The sequence below is a fragment of the Mustela nivalis genome (genome assembly GCF_964662115.1).
Source record: "Mustela nivalis genome assembly, chromosome: 11".
Lineage (NCBI taxonomy): Eukaryota > Metazoa > Chordata > Mammalia > Carnivora > Mustelidae > Mustela > Mustela nivalis.
In genome coordinates this window covers 110,527,179-110,546,627 of record NC_139030.1, presented here as the reverse complement: position 1 = coordinate 110,546,627, position 19,449 = coordinate 110,527,179, and the positions used below count along the sequence as shown (strand labels likewise).

At 44.9% G+C, this 19,449-nt stretch overlaps 2 protein-coding genes across 5 annotated transcripts in view; one reads left to right on the top strand and one right to left on the bottom strand.

Annotated features, from left to right (window-relative positions):
• GLS (glutaminase) overlaps positions 1-12,943 on the top strand; it is a 78,184-nt gene extending 65,241 nt beyond the window's left edge. The window contains exons 15-18 of the mRNA XM_082690495.1: positions 8,513-8,574; positions 9,697-9,773; positions 9,858-9,921; positions 12,575-12,943. Of these exons, the coding sequence (XP_082546621.1) occupies positions 8,513-8,574; positions 9,697-9,773; positions 9,858-9,921; positions 12,575-12,731 (360 nt within the window). The 3' untranslated portion in view covers positions 12,732-12,943. The remainder of the gene's footprint in view (positions 1-8,512; positions 8,575-9,696; positions 9,774-9,857; positions 9,922-12,574) is intronic.
• Positions 12,944-14,503: 1,560 nt separating this feature from the next.
• STAT1 (signal transducer and activator of transcription 1) overlaps positions 14,504-19,449 on the bottom strand; it is a 45,690-nt gene continuing 40,744 nt past the window's right edge. For 2 of the 4 annotated variants that reach the window (XR_014300532.1, XR_014300534.1), the window contains one exon: positions 14,504-19,431. The gene's annotated coding sequence lies outside the window, so the exon portion shown is untranslated. The remainder of the gene's footprint in view (positions 19,432-19,449) is intronic. The other 2 variants (XR_014300533.1, XR_014300535.1) reach the window with 1 other exon arrangement.

The window sequence follows — 19,449 nt, the reverse complement described above, 5'->3', positions numbered from 1 at the left end:
GAATCTTTTAATTCTGTTTGCCCTGACCCTGTTTTGTTTGTTTTAAAGTATTATGTACAAGCATTTGGTGACCGTTTTCTTCTCTTTCTGTCCTGTTCTTTGATCTTAGTTTCTTTGACTCTTTGGGGTTTTGCCTACTTTTTTTTTAGTTAATGATAATTGTAAATGAACATGACATTTGTGCCCGAAGTGTGGCACCTTGTCCTCTGTCTGAACACACTGAAGTTAACCAGGCTTCATGGAGTTTTACAAATATTTGTTTAAGAGAGAAAGAGAGCCAGGAAGACAGCGAATATGAAACTTCGGTAGTTTTCTGTGCAATATCAACACTCCTGGGCTTGTCCCATGGAAAATGCACTTCTGCTCTTCAGGGAAACCACTGCCTTTGCCCTTGCTCATTTCAGTTTTCTTCCTCTTTGTTGATGGATTCTCAATTAGGAATGCTGTTTGTCATGCCACACAAAGATATGTTGTTGGCTACTTTTATGCTTGGCTATAAAGGGAGGGTTGCTATGGGCCCATTGGTATTTTTTAGGCCATTCATTGGCGTTTACCAGAATAACATGAACCACTGAGATAAGTTATTTATTTGCTGCTAATGCTGTAGCAATCATATTTGCTGTGTTCACATCGATCCAAAACTCATATTTCACGTTTAAAGACTTCAATGCAGAGACTGTAGATATCTTTAACTCTTTTCCTTTTGTGGCATTGATATGCCAAGTTGAATGATTTTTGTTCCTCTATTTGCTTTTCGGTTAAAAACAAAATACCTTTGGTTAGCACCTCAATAGAAAATTAGTATCTCTGATTTCCCTTTGAACTTCCTTATTTGCTATTTTCTGATTTTATCTTGGCATTGTATTGGCGAGGAAACCTCATCTCAGGTTTTGTTAGGAAATCTGCAGGAGACCCTGCGAAGTGCCGAGAGCAGCAGTCAGACTGGGCATGCGCTCTCACTCTGCCACATGACTTTGCTGGCGTTAACTTAAATGCATTAACCTCCAGTCTCCGGTCCTTGGAATAATAACAGACAGTAACACTTAAAGCACTTAGCTCAGTCCAGAGAGAGTAGGTGCTTCATATTATTTATTTTTTCCAAATAGTATACAATCTGAATTTTCGTCTTCATGGGTTGTCAGATTTCTTTGATAGAGTCGCGACTTCTCAATTTAAGAATAACTAAAATTATTTCAGGTTAATCTGTTCACTGAGAAATTTTGAAAATGGTCTTCTTAGGAGAGTTTGTTCTTTAATCAAGCAGAAGGCAGTGTTTGGACCTGCCATTTTGAAGTTAGAGTCTGTAAGTGCTCCTCTTTAGGGTAAAATTTACTCTTCAATTTATTCCTTCTATTATAGTTATCATATGAGCACCTCCTGCATTAAAAATTTGGAAGTGTCATGAAATTGCTGGACTGCTATTCCCTGAAGGGATTTTCTCTAATCCTCTGATCGTGTCAGTTCGGATTAATTTTGTCTGCATGTCGCAGATTAATGGTTGTGTCTGAGTAAGTCAGCGGAAGAGCTGGGGGCATGTATAGCCTCATACCTTCCACCCTCTAATCACAGAAGTACTATAATTTTGTTTTTACATGTCCATATGATATTAAATAAGATCTTATTAAATACATGAATATTAAATAAGGGAAAGAGGCGCAGGTTTATATTTGTTTCTACACTTGTTGGTAGATTAATTTTTATTTAGCCATACTATGATAGGTTTGTATTTCTTAATGTGACTTATGAATATTTATGAAAGAAGGCTGAAAACTTATTTTCATTTAAAGTCTCTAAGAGGCCAAGTTGGCGTGAAGCTTTTAACGCAGAATTGGATCTGGAGTGATGATGGTTTATTTAACAGATGAAGAAGAGTGTCTGTCCCGTGGCAGCAGATACCGTAGTGAGCTGGAAGTGAGACAGCGGCTTACGTCACACTAGAAGTGGTAGGACAGAGGGATGCTTTTTCTTCTTTCATTAAATAAAGCCTTTTCAAAGGGCTGCATTAATCTTTGTATGAAGTCAGAAGCCAATAAAGAAAAACAAGGGTAGCCACGGTGTTGCAGTTGGTAGCAGAGTTGGAAATAAAGTACTTGGAGTAAAGCGAATGAATCCGCCTCCCTCCCTGCTTCCCTCTTGTCTCTCTTCTCCAGCCTTTCCCTCCCAGCCTCCCCTGCTTTCTTCTGCTGTTTAGCAAAGGACTTTTATGGATTAGAGCTAAATTGCCATTTCATCCGTTGGTTTTCTTCTGTCCTTTGGATAGCAGTGAGGTGTATAAAGGACTCACATTACCATGGTGTAGTTGTACAGAATTGAGAATGTAGCCCAGCGACATTACTAATTCATATGCTATATGACCTTGAGTCAAGGCCCTTAACCTCAGTGGTAGCAATAAATAAAATTAGCCAGCCTACCAGAAATGTTTAAAAACAATTACGACTTTTTAAAGTGTTGGATTTTTCAAGGTTGCTCATGATATAAGTGTAAAGTGGTGTTGTGTAATTCTAATTGCTTCTTGTATAGAACTAAGACGTTTGGGAAAAGGAGACAAAAGCTCACCATTCAACTTCTACACAGGCTTAAAATGAACAGACTGATAGGATTGGAGAGTTAGGAATGTCTTGTTTTAGAATTATAAAATTAATAGAATCTCCAACTGCTTTTAGCTATTTGGGGAAAAAAAGTATAATTTTGATATGCCAAGCATGCTAGTGTTAAAGGAACTCATGTGAACTGTAGCATTTTTGTCCCACTGTTGTCATGACTTTGTATAAATAAACTAAGATAAGGTTGTCTGGTTCTGGCAGGTTCTGGCACAGAGATTTGATAAGAAAAATGTAATAGTACTGGAAAATATGCAGTATGAAGGGAAAGCTGGTTAACAATTTATAAATTTTTAGTGGCTACATGCCCAAGTGAGGTTTCTCTGTGCTCTGGAGAAGCAGACATTAAACATCCGAGCCCTGCATGTATAGGCCACTGTTGAACTCTGTATGTTCTGCTGCTTTGTACCAAGGAGCGATTCATCACGACGGATGAATCTGTCTCAGCAGTTCATGTCAACTCCCTGTTGTCTATACTGGCCTTCTTGACAGGTATTTTAAAGGTGACATAACCCAAGTGTCTGCTGGGAATGAGGGCACTGAGCCTCGATCGGTGGTGAGCACACCCACATCCGTGGCGAGGGCTGGCTTGGGGTCGCACGCGGCCCCTCCAGTTGGGCTCACGGTGCTCTCGGCGCTCCAGAGGATGTGCCAGTGTAGCTGGGGAGACGTGTGGGGCTCTCTTAACAAGACCAGGAGGTGCGCCATCCCTAAATGAAATAGCGCTCCATCTGCTGTCTCAGAACTGTTAAACTGTTCCATTTTCTTTCTTGGCATTCTGCTCAGAGCTCATTTCGTGATTTATGCAAACCTTAAAAATATAGGTGGCTATTTGCTGGTGTAAAAGTGGTTTTAAATGGTGCCCGTGCCTGTGCCTGTGCTCCCCCCTAGTGTTTTTCTGTCGAGAAGCGCCTGGCACTCATTTTGTGATCGAGCTCCTTCTCGTCTTGATCTATGACTTGGACTAAATTCAGTCCTGCGGCTAGCTTTTTGTTTTCATGGGATGAATACTACGTTTCCATGTTACCCTTTAATAATTTGTTTAAGGCAAGCTAGTATTTTTCCCCGGATAAATCACAGAGCCTTTGTACAGTACAGTCTCCTGACTTTTTCCCTCGTTTTGTGTTTCTGAGCTGAAACACGCTTGTGAGTAGAGTGCTACACTCTCAGTGAACTGATTGTATTCTAAAACCAGCCATGCTTGGGCCTTATTTAATAAGCAGTTGTAGAACTTTGGAAATATTGAATAATTAAGTGACACATACAATGTATAAAAAAATCTCTTCAAACTAGCGTGGTTTTAAAGAATAAGAACTACAGGTAGTTAATGTATTAGTGGGGTCCATGTTGCAACTCCGGATCTCCCTTGCGTGGTGGAGCAGATGAGTAAGACATGGAAGTAGTGCTGTGGGGAGGGAAGTGTCGGAGAAAGATGACTTCTGACTGAAGAGATCGGAGTGGAGCTCGTGGAGAGGGGCTGCGAATCACACGGCAATGGGAAATGGGTGGAGAAGAGAGGCTTTGGGCAGTGAAAAGTGTGTACTGTGGCTTCGTAGGAGCAAAAGTTACATTCAGGGTTGTAGTGGGAGATACGGGGTCTGATTGATGACCCCTTGGCACAGGCTGTCACAAATCACTGTGTAGGCGACAGGCAACAGGTCACATGGAGGGTGGACGCTGGAGGAGATGCCTGAGGCAGTGTGGTGGCAAAGAAGGGGTCTCCGAGGTTTTCCGGCCAGCCCTTGGAGGAACGGAGGGGTTTGGCTCCAGAGGTTCCCGACAGGAGAAAAAAGAGCAAAGACACAAAGGTAGAACAAGAGCAGTAGGTAAGACCAGGTTTGTTCTGTTGAGGTTAAGAAGAAACAGTGAGTTAGCCAGAGTGAGGAATCGTGAATGCAAGGCTAAAGAATTTAAATTTTATCAAAAATGATTTGGGGACTTTTTTGGCACTCCCATGCTGAGAAGCCTTTAACGACCAGAGCAGTGTTTGGGGAAGACGAGGAGAAATCTATGGGAGAGTTTTGGTGGGCAGGAGGACCAGAAGCAGAGGCACCAGTTAGGAGTGAACAAATTTGGTGATACTTGAAGTCAAAGTTAAAGGAGGTAGAATGAGTAATGATTACAGTCTGGTCCCCCAAGTGGTGGTGGTAACAATGTGGCTAATTGATGCTTTGGGAGAGAATACTGATTTAGTCGGTAAAGACATTGTTTCAGTTGTGGTATAACTGGTGTAGACACTGCGTGTCTGCGGTGTACAGTGTGCTGACTGGCGTCCGTACACACTTAGCCCCGGTACGTGCAGCAGGCGCTGGGGTTCTAATGGGGGAAACATAAGGTCTGCCTCCCATGGAGCTTACATTTACTGGGGGAAGAGGTAAGAAACGAATTTAAATGTATATTTCTATAAAATCAGATCTGTGATGTGAAATGTATATGATGTCAGGTAACGATGAGTGCTCTGAAGAGAAAAAGCGAGGTCATGGGTGAGGAATGATGAAAAAGAGGCCAGTATTTTAGAATCTGTGAGAGAGCCTTTGAGTAGAGACCTGGAGGACGAGGGCGGGCGCTTCCCTCTCCGGGGCAGGCGGGTCCCCGCAGCACAGCGAGGCCCGAAGCCCCCGGCTGGCCTGGCGGAGGCCGCGAGGGCCGAGTGGGCCGGACGCGGACACGCAGTGTGGCCGGGCAGTGAGGCCCGTGGTGCTCCGAAGGCCGTGGGAGGGGTCTGCGTCTTGTTCCAGGGCGAGGGCGACCGCTGGTCCCGCGGCCTGCGGCCTCAGATCCCGCCGTGGCGAAGTGCAGGGGAGTGACCGCGCGGGCGCGGGGGCCGGGCTCGGTGAGCTGAGGGAGCCCGCGCTGGCGTTGCTGCAGGCGGTGACCCGCGCTGGGGTCGCAGCCAGGCGTGGCGGCGCAGCAGGTGTGGACGGCGAGACGCGGGTTGGGAGAAGCGGGGTCAGGGAGGCTCAGCAGGGTCTGGACAGACGGTTGTACGGAGTAGAAAGAAGCGAGTCCTGCCTTCCCCGAGCGGACCCTCGGCGCGGTGTCCGGCGGGGGCTGCTTCCTCCCATCCGGTGTCCGCGGGCGCCGGTGACCCCGACTCGGCCGGGCATCCTGGGGGCGCTCCGCGGGCGCGGTTCCCGGCCGCGGCCCCCGTGACCCTGGGCTTTGGGCCGGAGCAGGCGGGAGCCTCGCAGCCTCAGCCCCGAGGACGGAGGACGGAGGAACCGGCGGGGACGCGGGAGTCGCGTTCGCTCTGGGGCGCGAGTCCGAGACGCCTTGGAGCGGGCAGACGGGGCCAGAGTGGGGGAGCCGTCCCGGCCCGGCCCGGCCCGTCCAAGCCCGTCCCGGCCCGCCCCAGTCCGTCCCGGCCCGCCCCAGCCCGTCCCGGCCCGTCCCGGCCGCGGAGGCGCAGCTGCTTTTGCGCTGGAAGCGGCAGCGTGACGGGCGGGCGGGCTGCCGAGCTCGGCCGAAGCAACAAAGATCTCGATTTTGAAGATGTAGATTGGGGAGTCACTGGGGCGGGAGGAACGGGAGACCGCTGAGGACCAGCACAGCGGAGGGATGGGGGCTGCTCCCGTGTCTTCCCGGGCAGGGGCCGCGGGAGGGGCTTCTGCACAGCCAGAGGACGAGCTGCGGCCTCGGCCCCTCCAAGGACAAGGAGTAAAAGGGCCGGCGTGGCGGGGGGTCAGGCTCCGGAAGGCCGCGGGAGCTTGGGGGAGTGGAGGTCATGGTGAATGAGGAGGCGATTTGCAGGGAATTAAAAATACAAGCTACTTTCAGAAAATATGCACCAGGATGGGGTAGCAGTAGGGTTATAGGTTGATTTTTCAAAACAGGTTGAAGTAGTGTCCATATTAAGGCAGAAATCAGGGTACCAGTGAGGGAGGGAGAGGTTGGAGGTGTGGAAACAAAAGGGGTGAGGGGCAAGTTTAGGTGACTGGGAGGCTCTGTATTTTAAGGAATAGGTAAAGAAGTTAGTCTCAGAAGTGAAAAAGGATAGATGTGTTTTGCTTTGAGGTTTGGAGAGAAAAAGGGGAGAATAGGTATTGGAAGCAGATGTTTTGTGTAATAGAGGAGGGAGAAGTGAGAAGAGCTATAGAAGTAGAGCTGTGGTCAGGGTCATCTGCTTTAGGGGATGCCACAGGTATTAGAAGGCCTGAAGACAGAGCAAAAGGGAATCAATCAGGAAAAAAAAAAAAAAAAAAAGTCAAGCACTGATGAGAGACCAGCTGGAAATTTGAAGAAGAATTTGTAATAGCTCACCAGTATTTCCCCATGGGCCCAAGACCACAAGGGGAATTGGAGATTCCAATTGGATCCAATTAAAAAAAAAAAAGTTAAGGGCACTTGGAACAGTAGTTTCTAACCAAGAAGAGTGCCTATCAAAATCACCTGAAGACATTTTTTCAAAAGGCTGTTTTTCCTAAAACGTATCAAATTGAGGTATGGGACTAGGACAGTTAGAAATGGGAAGTGGTGCTACTATATCCTCTCAGAACATTCTCTGTGATTCCATGAAGCTTTTCCCTCCACCTCCATGAGAATACGGTTCCAGATTTAGGGTTAGCAGGAGACTGACCGCAGAGCACAGGCCGGGCTGGACCAGGTGGCTTGGAAAGGAAGCTGGGGGACCACAGGAGTGAGGGTGAGGTTTTCTGGAGTAATGTTACAGTACTGGTAAAATCTGGGGAGTGTGTTCAGCTCCTTAGACAGGTTCTTGTACTGCAGAACTTTACAGAGCCTTTCATATGCCCACGAATCTCCAAGAAGGGGATTTAATATTTTAAGAAAATATCTGACTATAGGACTCTTTTTTCCCGGAGCATGTGTGCAGTCTCTACAGAACATATTGTGAAAATGCTGACCCAGAGAAATCCAACCATGGCGAGTTCCAGTTTGATTTATAAGGAAAGCCACGGGGAGAGGGAAGCCACTGTGGAAAGGGGAAGGGTCCCAGTTAAGCTCTTGGAAGCACATGTCCCAGGCCTGTAGCTTTGTTGGTGGGCAGCTGTGTTACTTTCCATCCCTCCAATTCAACTCCTGTTTTCAACCATTGAGTCCACTGCCAGTAGGGGCATCAGTATGAATATGGAAGTTGCAAAAGATGAAAGTGGGAATTTCTGTAGTATTTACATTGTGTGTTCAGCAGTTTCTCAAGAACAGGGCTGGATAAAGTCCCTGAAGGAAGGCCAAAATCTAATGACCTTTCAGGGTAACTAGCCTTTTCCTTAATTGTAAAGACAAGCAAGTGGGCAGCTGTCAGAGAAAGATACACTTTGAAGTCTTGGAGCACTCATTAGCAGTGACTTAAAATCTGGGTTCATCCTCCTTTTAAGCAGAGGCAGTGGCCACAGACTCTGGGATGCCCTACTTTAGACCACCTGGGCATCGACCCGAAGACTGTCTTTCCAGGGTGGTCCTTAAGTTTAAGGTGATTAATACTGAACGTTGTCTCCGAGGATTTCCAGAGAAGCCGGTGATTGGTGAGGACAGTGATTGCTGGCAGGGATTAGACAATTATACAGCATGATTTAGTTTTTTAACAAAGATGTGATGTGAATTTCATGAGTATAAGAAGTCCACTCATGGTACTGAGACTAAATTAGAAAGGTTCTAAACAATTTTCACTTGCCCCAACTACGTGTTTCCCAGGTCCCAAATTTCCACTTTTATACCAATATTATTCCACTCCCTCTTTCATGTAGCTTATCTTACTGATGAGTTTTCTCTCCTAACCCTCTATTAAAAAAAAAAAATTACATGTGTGTCCTCTTTGGTGATAGAAGTGCACTTGCAGTAACTATGCGTGTGACCCAGCTGAGAGTTCCGAGCACACGGAGATCACCGCCGGTGACAGAAGCACAGTCTCTCTACTTCCTTCCCCCTCGGATGCGTGAACTCTCTTCTCTTCACAGGTGAAGTCCGTGATAAACCTCCTGTTTGCTGCGTACACTGGAGATGTGTCTGCGCTCCGGAGGTGTGTTCATGGTGCGGCGTGTGGCTCAGCGTATGGTTTACAGGAGTTTGTGAAGCTGCTTTGGGGCCGGTGGCCATTTCTTAAGGCTCAAGTCTCACTTCCATTTCTAATAAAAATGACCCAAACAAATTTACACTAAATCCCACTTCCAGTGCCTCAGGCTTCCTGTGTAGTTTCGTCTTTTTCTACCTCCCAAGAAGCCTAGACCTCTGTCCACCCACGTGTACCTATTCAGCTAATCTGGCTCATTAGCGTTTATTGGAGTCGAATAATGTTTTCTCCGGCCCCATCTCCTCTCCCCTTCCCACATTTGGAAGTGAAGGGGGAGTGAAAAGAGGGGTATTTAGTGTTCAGTAGATCACCGGGGCGAGAAGGGTTGAGGAGTGCTGCACACTAAACCTACAACTTCTTGTCCGGAGTAGCAACTGAATTGTAACATGGAAAAATATCTATGCTTAATTCCTACCTTTAAGTCTGATTAGTATTTATGCCAATAGTATTACATTATCAACTTCAAAGTTGCTTGGAGACCAGATCTTAATTGTTCTCACCAGAAAAAAGAAGTAATTACTGATGTGATAGAAGAGTTAGCTACTGCTACTGTGGTAATCATATTGCAGTATATAAACGTATCAAATCCAACATGTTTTCCCCCTTAAACTTCCGTAATGTTCTATGTAATTTTATCTCAATAAAACAATGTGCACTTAAATTTCTTTTTAAAGTTCCCTGATTAATACTTGTACACTATACACTATAAAATGTTATTTTACAGAAGGGGAGCCTCAGTAAAAACATTTAACTTTAGTAAGGTATTAGTTTCTCGCCCTTCTGAGGCACAAACCTTAACATGCTCCTTCTCTTGAGTTTTGAACATTTAACGTAATGAAGCTGATTTCTGGGACAGTTGGTGAAGATTTCCTTTTACCCAAAAAGAACAAAGCTAAGGAAAAGAGGGGAGGTGGCATTTACCCGAAGAGGCCTGTGTAGTGGTTGAACATCAACGAGCCTCATGAAGGATGGCACTTACTTGTCTCCCAAGACCTTAGATCGATGGGGTAAATGTGACAAGTGTGAATTCTATCGCATAGATCACGAATGGCTATTCTCACGTGTTTTCAGATTTGCTCTGTCAGCCATGGACATGGAGCAGCGAGACTATGACTCCAGAACAGCCCTCCATGTAGCCGCCGCTGAGGGTAACATACGAACCATTCTTTTTCTTTTTTCTTTTCCCACATGTAACTTAATACTAAAATCTGCCTGTTTTGTTTTGGATACAGGTCATGTTGAAGTTGTTAAATTTTTGCTGGAAGCATGCAAAGTCAACCCTTTCCCCAAGGACAGGTGAGCATTTCTGTTTCCTTCTCCCATGTAGCTGGCAAGTCAGCGTTTCGTTATACAGGGCCATACTGTTTGAGCTGATGGTCTATTTAAATGCACTGTATACTGGAGACGCTCTTCAGCTTGCTGTGGTGCCTTACAAAGGTGACAAACAAAACCTCGTTTCTGCTAGGTTCATCATTCTCTCTCCCATATCCTGTCTCATCTAAGGATGGTCTTATTCAGAATTTTTCAGGTTATTACTCGGTCAGTCAATATAAGAAGAAAACAGTGGTTTGTATTGGAAAAGAAAAAAATAGGAATTCTGTCCTTGTGGGGCTTTTAACTTCATCAGGTAGACAAGATAAACATTTATAGGAACATATTAAAAATGTATAAGAAAGTCACTGTCCTAGAATGCTAAAATGAGTATATTAGACTTTCTTGAAATTCCTAGATTTGGTTGGGGTCAGTGTTAGAAGGCTCTGTGCAGTTGAATTTTAATCTGTGCTTTGGGGAAGAGATGAGATTTGAAGGCACGGAATGGAGAGAAGGGCGCCCTGTCTGCAGTGGGAGAAACCTGCCCGAAGTACGCTTTGCTCCTCTCTGCTCTCTCCTGGGGCACGTGGCAAACCGCCTTTCATCTGGAAGGAAATGCTGTCCCCCGAGGGGACGGTCCTGGGAGGCGTGAGTGTGGCTGTCACACATGCAGATATGTGAAGTCGACTTCCGGGCCCATAGACTTGCACGTCGTGTGACCGGAGTTATGGAACTGGATGAGTCAGTAATGAGAATAAAGGTTAAGAATTGAAGAAAAAAATACTTTAGAGGTTTGATAAGTTTCATTAGGAGTTTTAGATTGGATATTTGAGGACTGTATCAGTAAGTTTGGGACAAGTTGATTGTTTCCTAGCCATTAGATCTTTGTTACACTGTTTTTTAAATTAGAGGTTTGGGTTTTATTAATTCAAGCTGCTTGCAAGAAATGCAGTAAAGTTATGATGTCTGGAAATTGTTAGTAGTGATGTAAGGATGGTGACACTTTATTTCATCATGACCTTTACTTGTAAAATTCTGAAACCTCACGTTAGGGGAGACAATCCTCCCTTTTATCCCCAAGTGTAACGTTCATACCAGCTCTTTCTAGAGGAAGACACCGAGGAGAGAGTGTTTCCCCCACCCGGCCTCGTGCCCTGTGTGTCTGATGCCAGCTTAAACACTAACACATGCTGGAAACAGTTACTGTGCTTTATATTTTATCCTTTTTATCTAAAGACTGAAATGTTTTGGTTTTTGCCCTGCATTGGCCTCTAGGAATGTGTTAAGTAGATGCACCCACCTGACAGGCAAGAGTTAACTAGGTAACTTGGTCACTGGGTATTCAGCTACTCTAGAATACAGGCTAAACCGAGACGACTCCTTTCCCCATTTCACAGTCAGTGTTCCCTCAACTGTAAAGTAGGCTGGAGTGAATGTATTCTTTGAAGGGACAGTTTGAAGTGACAGTTGTCAGATAACTTGCCATTAACACACACTTGTTCCAGAAAGTTCCTTAGATGCTGTAGATGCCTGAATAGCTCCCTGCCCCCGTTTAAGGTCATGGACTCCCCAAATTAATGAAGGCCAGTGTGGAAAAGGAGCTGTAATTGGAGAAACGTGAAGATGCATGTAAAATATGATTTACCTGATTTTTAAAATGAAGATTACCAAATTTTACCCAGAAATATTTTCTGAGACTTTTCAAAAAAACCTCAGTTCCCTGCTATGATCCCATTAAGGAGGTAAAAGGTTGAAGGCAGAATGGGAAAGAAGAAATGGCAAGAGGAAACCCAGAGGGCTGGGGGAGTAGCACATTTAGAAGTGAGAGTCTGGGCACCTGGCAGCCATGGAGAAGTCCAGCGGCGAGAGAGAGAGGCTCAGTAGTTGTGTTGAGTGTTAGGGAACCGATTCTAACTCTCTCCTCTACCTGCGCTGTGAGTTCACGGTATTCTCTCTTCTCTCCAAGGGCTGCTGGGCTGGCTAGTCGCTGCTGGCAACTCTTTCAGTCTTCACCCGCCACTGAGGAGCACACCCCAGAAACACACCGTGGAAAGCGTTATGTTCTGGGGGTGCCACGGTCCATTTGAGCCCCTGGGTTCCCATCCTTACCAGAGATGAGGACCATGTCAAGCCCTCTGGGGCTGAGGCCGCTCCTCCGGTGTGTGTCTGGGCCCTAATGAGGTCACGGTTATTCCCAGACTTCGGAGATTGGTTGGAATTTTTGAATTGACAGGAACACAACTTTTAGATCAAAGGATAGGGTGATGGGTGTTAGATACCTGACTTTTCCTTGAATATTTTAAGGAGCGATCCTGCGGCCTTTTCATGAAATTAAGGAATCCCGGACGAGTCCATGGTATCTGTCCACACTAGAACCTCCCCTCCATATGCACTTAAATATGTGAACAAGATCCATTTCTAATGACTGCTTGTTTTCCCTTCCTCCCCATATCTCGAGTGGCCTGTAAGACCTCTTTTTGAATTATGAATCCCCTTCTGTACCTTCCGTGTAAATAGCGATAAAATGGCGAAATCTGAATGGCCTTAAGCCTGCTAGATTTAGCATCTCAGAATGCTGGGTTTTCATCTCTGTGTGGGGACGATCTAACGCCCCGTCCGTGTTGTGCTACTTATGCAGGTGGAATAACACGCCCATGGACGAAGCGCTGCACTTCGGACACCACGATGTATTTAAAATCCTCCAGGAGTACCAGGTCCAGTACACACCTCAAGGAGACTCCGACAATGGAAAAGAAAACCAAACGGTCCATAAGAATCTTGATGGATTGTTGTAACGGTCTTAAGCCCCAAATAGAAATCACTTCCCTATTTAATTGTGGAAAATGATTATGAAGACATGTGTATTTCTATCTGGTAGTGATATATATTTTACGATATTTGTCATTTCAGTGTTACTGGAGTTTTCTTCATTGTACACACAGAACAAATCTGATCTCTTTGGGAAAAAATAGAAATAAAACAATCTCCCTCCATAATGTGAGCAATATTTACCTCGTGCATTGTATAATTTGATGTAAAAGTAGTTACCGATGCTAGCTTCACTGTGTGGTCTTCATGATTTTTGTGTGTTCTGTGAATTTTCAATTTGTATGATGAACTTAGGCATTTAAAAATTTGTTCTGTTGTACAGTCTGTCCAGATGGGTCAAGGCTGCCTTTAGGAGCAAAAAGAGTGTGATTTTTCAGGACTTCAAATGTAGATTTAGTTTGAGTGTCTGAACAACTATATGCACTTAGGGTTATGTGTTTTAAATGTCTCCCAACACCCTAGCTTCCTGGCGTGACTCTTTAAAAATTAAAATAGTTAACAACTTGTAGTAGCATAGACCAACTCTGTTTAGACTTTATCAGGGAATCTGTTTAAGAAGTGAATGTAGTTATATAATACTTTTGGGAAAAATTTCCTTTTTCTATATTCCCCTTCGCCCAGCCTTTCTTCCAGATGTTTAGCGATTTGCCTTTTCACTTTAGCTGGGAACGTGGGTGCCAGCACTCTATGCAGTTTTCATGTTTTCCACCGTTAAGTCAGAAAAGGTCTCACATTATCTGGCATCCGAGCTACAATTATGCCGTTTGTCTACAGGTGATGAACCAGAGACAAATTACTAAGCTAAGTACAAATTAGTCAAATTCATCAACCTAAACAAGGAAGGGATGAGCTACCACAGCTCTTTAAGATATGTTTCAGTTTTCAGGATAAAGATGAGGAAAAATTCAGATCAACTCTCTAAGCTACCAAAGTTGTTATGATGGTATGGGAACTGTTATTTATTTTTAAACCCATAATTAAAGGCATCAAGATATTTGTTCTTTTGGGGGGATCCCCAGATCACTCCAGTTTTCTCCTGATTCTCTGCTGTACAATTACTGTATAATTGGTGGCCAACTCTAGTAAGAAAAGGCCTCATGGTAAACGGAGACCCACTGTTGTCCTGGGGAGGAACGTACCTGTGCTTTATCCTATCATACCTCGGAGGTAAAGGGGTCTGCTAATGGGGATTTCTGATATTAAGCACACACACAGGCACATACACATACAAGTGGACCTTTTCAAAGCCCTAAAATATTTAGTGAAATCAACAAAATCCTCCACTCCCAGATGCTGTTGGAGCAAATCCAGCGAGTTCCTTTTCCCCCTGTTCTATTAGCACGCACTGCTGCTCCCAGCCTTTATCATGCTGAAGGGCCCTTTCCCCTCTAACACCCACCAAATGCTTCCATTTTTGCTTCCAGTCAAACTGAGGGGCTTCAGGCACGCCCTCCTGTTACCTAGACAGCACGAGCTCCCGGAGGAGCCACCGACAGCCCCTTCCCAGAGCTGCAGCGGCGCCAGCCTGGCTGCTCCTGCAGGACTACAGAGGCGGGGGGCGGGCATCCAGCCCAGCCACTGTGTCCTCCTCCCCTGCTCTGCTGACAGACTACTGCAGAGGGTGGCATGGGCATCGTCCCCACAGATGTTAACGGGGTGGGATGTTCTTTAACTGAAATGACTGCTCAAGCAGCCGCCTGCTTTGTGTGATGAAAATGAAACACTAAGACAATTCCGCTGTGTGGCTTAAAGGTTACCAACAATTTTGAAGCTTTAATGAAAAGAGGTTCTAACTATTGTTTGGAAACGAAGAGAGTTTTCATCTTTTTTCAGATCAAAAGTACCTTGTAAAATGTTTGTGCTTTAGTCCAATGTGCTCTTATTTACCCGCGCGGTTATGTGGGCTCCGCACTCTGGCTGCTGGCTGCTTGTAACAAGTACACTTGGCTTCAGTGCTCTGGACTGTGCTCGAAACTGCTGCTGTCCATATACTCCGAAGATCCTTTCGTTTTGGCTTTAGGATCGTCAATGCTTTTTCTGTACCATGAGAGCCCTCTAGGGTCATGTTTATTTAAAGCTTCGTCTACCCTGTTGTTTTTGGTGGTCTCAATTCTAATGATCTCATTTTGGGATGTAACGTGCTGTATCTCACTACCGGCCCACACTGCCCATTAGCTGCAGAGCTGATTCACGGTCCACTGTTTGATGCTGTTGTCTGTCTGGGGGGTTGAATGACCTGATGCTGGATTTAGATTCTTCCTGGGGACTGTGCAGCTATGAATGTATTTGCTTCCAGAACCTCCCAAAGTGAATCTAATCTTAAAACTATAAGTTGTAAGTATTCTGAAATTGGGAAATATTTATTTTAAATGAAATCAGGTAGTGTTGCTTTTTACAGCATAATAAATACATGTATCAAAAAAATACCTGTAAAAATGAATTTTTTAAAACCACTAAGGTTCTCCTACATCATTGGGTTAGGAACTCTGCTGAGCATACAGACTGTACCTAGTTGGTTCAAATGAATTTCTAATGCCTACTTGCAGCCAGGAACTGCAAGGTGGCAGCGGCGGTTCTCACAGTGATTAAGACAACCCTGTGAGGAGTCCATCCTTGAGGGTGGGAGGAGGGATAGGCGCGTTTGCAGCACTCTAGAAGCTGATGCTGTTGTTCTGCATTTAGGACACACTCTGCATGTATCTGTAGAATTCAGTCATTGGACATGTCCTTCACTAGGAGGGCTTCTGACCTCCGCTAGTGAGGGCAGAGGTGGTTTTCACAGAGCCTTGTCATCTGTCTAGGGAGCTGTATCCGGTGCAGCCATACTAGGGCCTGAGCAGGACGAGCCGGCACACTGCAGCACCTTCCTGGTTCATGGGCATATGGGATGGCATTCGCTCCCAAGGTCAGAAACCCCGTCTACAGGGCTAGGGGTAGTGTGTGGTTTTCTAACCACAGAGACAGTATGAGAATACACGGCTGTCATTTTCAACTACCAGAATTGTCTGTCACAAAGTGCTCTGCCGAAGTCAGGTGGTCCGAATCATCTGCATCCCTGACATTTTAGGACAGAAAGAGACATCAGACATCTCTAATCCACTCCCACGCTCCCGGATAAGCTGAGACCCAGGAGGGGGCTGTGATACAGAACTCTGGAGACTCCTCTTCTTTCTCTACATCCTACCACACTGTCCCCGCTATGGACAGGAAACTCGGGACTTTACAGACAGAAAACTATGGACTTTAAAACTATAGAGTTTTAAAGACAAGCGTTAAGGGCTACAGCGCTCAGCCTTGCCACGTGTGGTCACCAGGAGCCACGCGTGCGCACATCCGCGCACAGAAGCAGCGCACCAGCGCGGGGGAAACAGACGAGTAACACCAAACAGAGAAAAGTTAAATCATGCTTATCCTTGATACAACAGGAGCGTATTACTTTTCTGGGGCTGTTTTTAAGGACTGGATAATCTTTCTAATTTTACTTACTAACTTTCATAGTAAAATGAGTAAATGAGTAAATTCGTGATTCACAGGCCAGACAGCACAGGGAAGCAGCTGGTGAATGTGTTAGGTCAGACTCTAAAAAGGGGCTTTTGGGGGAAGGCGTACTTTATAGTTACATAAAGAAAGGAGGGAATTACTAGAAGATCAGGGAAGGTGTGTGTGTTTTGGGACAGAAAGGATAGACAATTAAGTCTTTTATTACAAAGGGGCAAAGACTGGGCATTTTATTTCTATTCTGGAGCCTGGACCCAACTCCAGGCCTCCACGCGCTCCAGCCTTGCCCCTGGCTGCCTCTCCATGTCTTTTTGTTTGTTTTGTTTTTAAAGATTTATTTGAGAGAGACAGAGTGCACACAAGCAGAGGGAGTGGCAGGCAGAGGGAGAGGAAGAAGCAGACTCCCCACCGAGCAGGCAGTCCCATGTGGGGCTCCATCCCAGGACCCCAGGATCATGACCTGAGCAGAAGGCAGACACTTAATCGATGGAGCCACCCAGGTGCTCCTCTCCACATGTCTTTTAAAGAGTCTACTATAATTAAGTCCAACAAGCGGTCCTAATAACAAAAACTGCTTCGTGCATGTACAGAAAACCAGAGAAAGGCTATCAACACACCACCAGCAGGGCATTACAGTTGTGCAATGGCACTAGGAAAAACAGATTTCACATAGTATGAGAATGCAAAACCGATTATTAGCTTCCTGCCAAAGGTACCACTGAGGTACCCCTACATTTGCATGCCCAATATAAATTTACGATGTTTACAAATGCTTAAGTGTGGTACTTTTTTTCAGTTGGCCAAGTAAGAGGTTTAACTCCTCAGTACAGCATACACATAAACCTGAAGTTAATCTACCAAAACTTGGAAGCGGGGTATGATTGTATCTTTTAAGAGCTATAAAATTCATATTAGAAGCTTCTAAAAACCATATTATCTTTAGCCTTCTTAAAACTTTTAAATGCCATTTCCTTGGAATTGTGGATATTTTTATAGAACAATTTAAGCTATCTGTAGCTTTTGGCTGTTTCACAAAATCTTCTGTTTCCGTAAGTAAGGCAGTTAGAGCCTATGATCCAGTATCTCACAATGTCTTGGGCTCCAAAAGAGCAGGGCTCTTTGTTTTTGCTTACTGATGTTTCCCAAACATCTAGAATAGTGCTGGCTGCCTGCAGGTGCTCGGTAATATTTGATGAACTACTACAGCGAGTACAGTGAGTGAGCCTTAACTACCCAAAAGAAGCCACTCAGGCAAAACACCCATTGCTCTGGCAACAGCATCCCGGTCCAAACAGTAGGTACCACAGTTTTCAAAACAATTTCAAGTTTTTTCCCCGGGAAAGTCAGAGGTGAAAGGAGTGCTCTGTTTATTGACTTAATATTCTATTTTAGCTTACAGGCACTAAGTAGATTTTGGTCATTTAATGCTGAATAAATAGCTCAATCATTTATTGCCATCTCAGGAATGTCCTTCCTATCAGATAAGGAGAAATTTTTCTCAGGTGGTGTATAAAAGCTCTGTGCTTATCAAACCCTCTACAAAACCACACCAGAAGCACTCTTAAAACTCATAAGCATCCCTAAGCCAGGATCTACATGGTGACTCATGATAATGATCAATTATATATGAATACAAGCTCCGGGTTAGGCAGGCCCTTATCTACTGGAGAAATACGGTTCTCTGTGTTTATTATAAAGAAACTGTATTTCGAAGATGTGAAGACTATAGATGCAGAGATGAGAAAGGTCCTATCTGTTATGATGCCAGCATTCAAGCCTACACCACTGTTCCCTGACGATTCTTCAAACAATAGTTAGGTCAAGGCTGCCAGATTTATGTTTAAGTAGTGATTATGTCTTTCATTACATGAATTTTTTTTTTTTTCTCCCAGCTCGGGGTGCCTTTTACTCTGAGAAAGCCATGGCTTTCTAGCTTAAAACATCTTTGGAGAAAAATGGCCCCTTTGGGCATGGGCACAGTGACTCCTTGGGAAGAGCCCCTCTGATCTTGGGATGTGGGTCTGAGATGTGGCTTTGGAGACAAGACAAGAGTCCCATTTCGATGTGTTTTTAAGTTAGGAACTTATATTTCAAACTGCCAAATTATTTGCGCATTTGGAGACAGCTGTGGTCATCAAGACCAAAGCACTTTTTTTTGTTTGTTTGCTTTTCATGGCACTCCTGCAGCTCATTCCAGAACTGCTTCCCGCTTGCTCTCTCCCACTGACCCATCCGCCAGAGCAGTCTGGGCTGCAAGCAGGCTAGGAAGGGCCAGTGCTCGGAAACATGGTGTTACCAGCCTTACTCAAAAATCTGGACTCACGCATTTTTGTATGTTTGATCATAAGTAAGAAGAAAATGGGAAAAACATCAAAACTACACATAAATGCCAGTAACTTTTAAAATCTTTAGGCCAAATTTGTTTTTAAGAGACTAACATTAGAGTTTCAAAACTTCTCATAAGTAACCAAAATCCCCTGGCCAGCACGGTAAAATGAAACCATGCCAGGTTGCTCTCAAAGGGCCAAACACACTAAACAGTTAAAGTGCTGACAATTAGAAACAATATATTTTTTTAATGTTTTGTTCTTTGTTTCTTCCTCCTTTCAATCTAAAAAGTCAATACAGGGGCGCCTGGGTGGCTCAGCCAGTTAAGCCACTGCCTTTGGCTCAGGTCATGATCTCAGGGTCCTGGGATTGAGCCCCTCATTGGGCTCTCTGCTCAGCAGGGAGCCTGTTTCCCCCTCGGTCTCTGCCTGCCTCCCTGTTTACCTGTGATCTCTGTCTGTCAAATAAATAAAATCTTAAAAAAAAAAAAAAAAAAAAGTCGATACAAAGCCAGGTTCCCACGGTCTTACGTAAAAACTGAGAGGAGGGGAGTACCACATGCAGAGTGTATTTAAGGCGATACAGATAGTTTTTTAAATTTTAAAATAGACTTTGAGAAAAGTTTATCCCCACCAGAAAAATACGGCATCTACGTACTAACATAACTGTGGTGGTGACGGTGGGAAATGAAGGTGCAGCCGCAGAGACAGCCGTGTGTCTGGGAACGTTCTGTGGAAGAACGTGCCAAACCCGCCCCACCGAGCCACGTGCGTGGTGTCAGTGCTAGTGAGGGAAGACGGTGAGTAACAGAATACGCTTCACAGAACATCAGAAAGCAGTCTAGAAAAAGCACAGGAG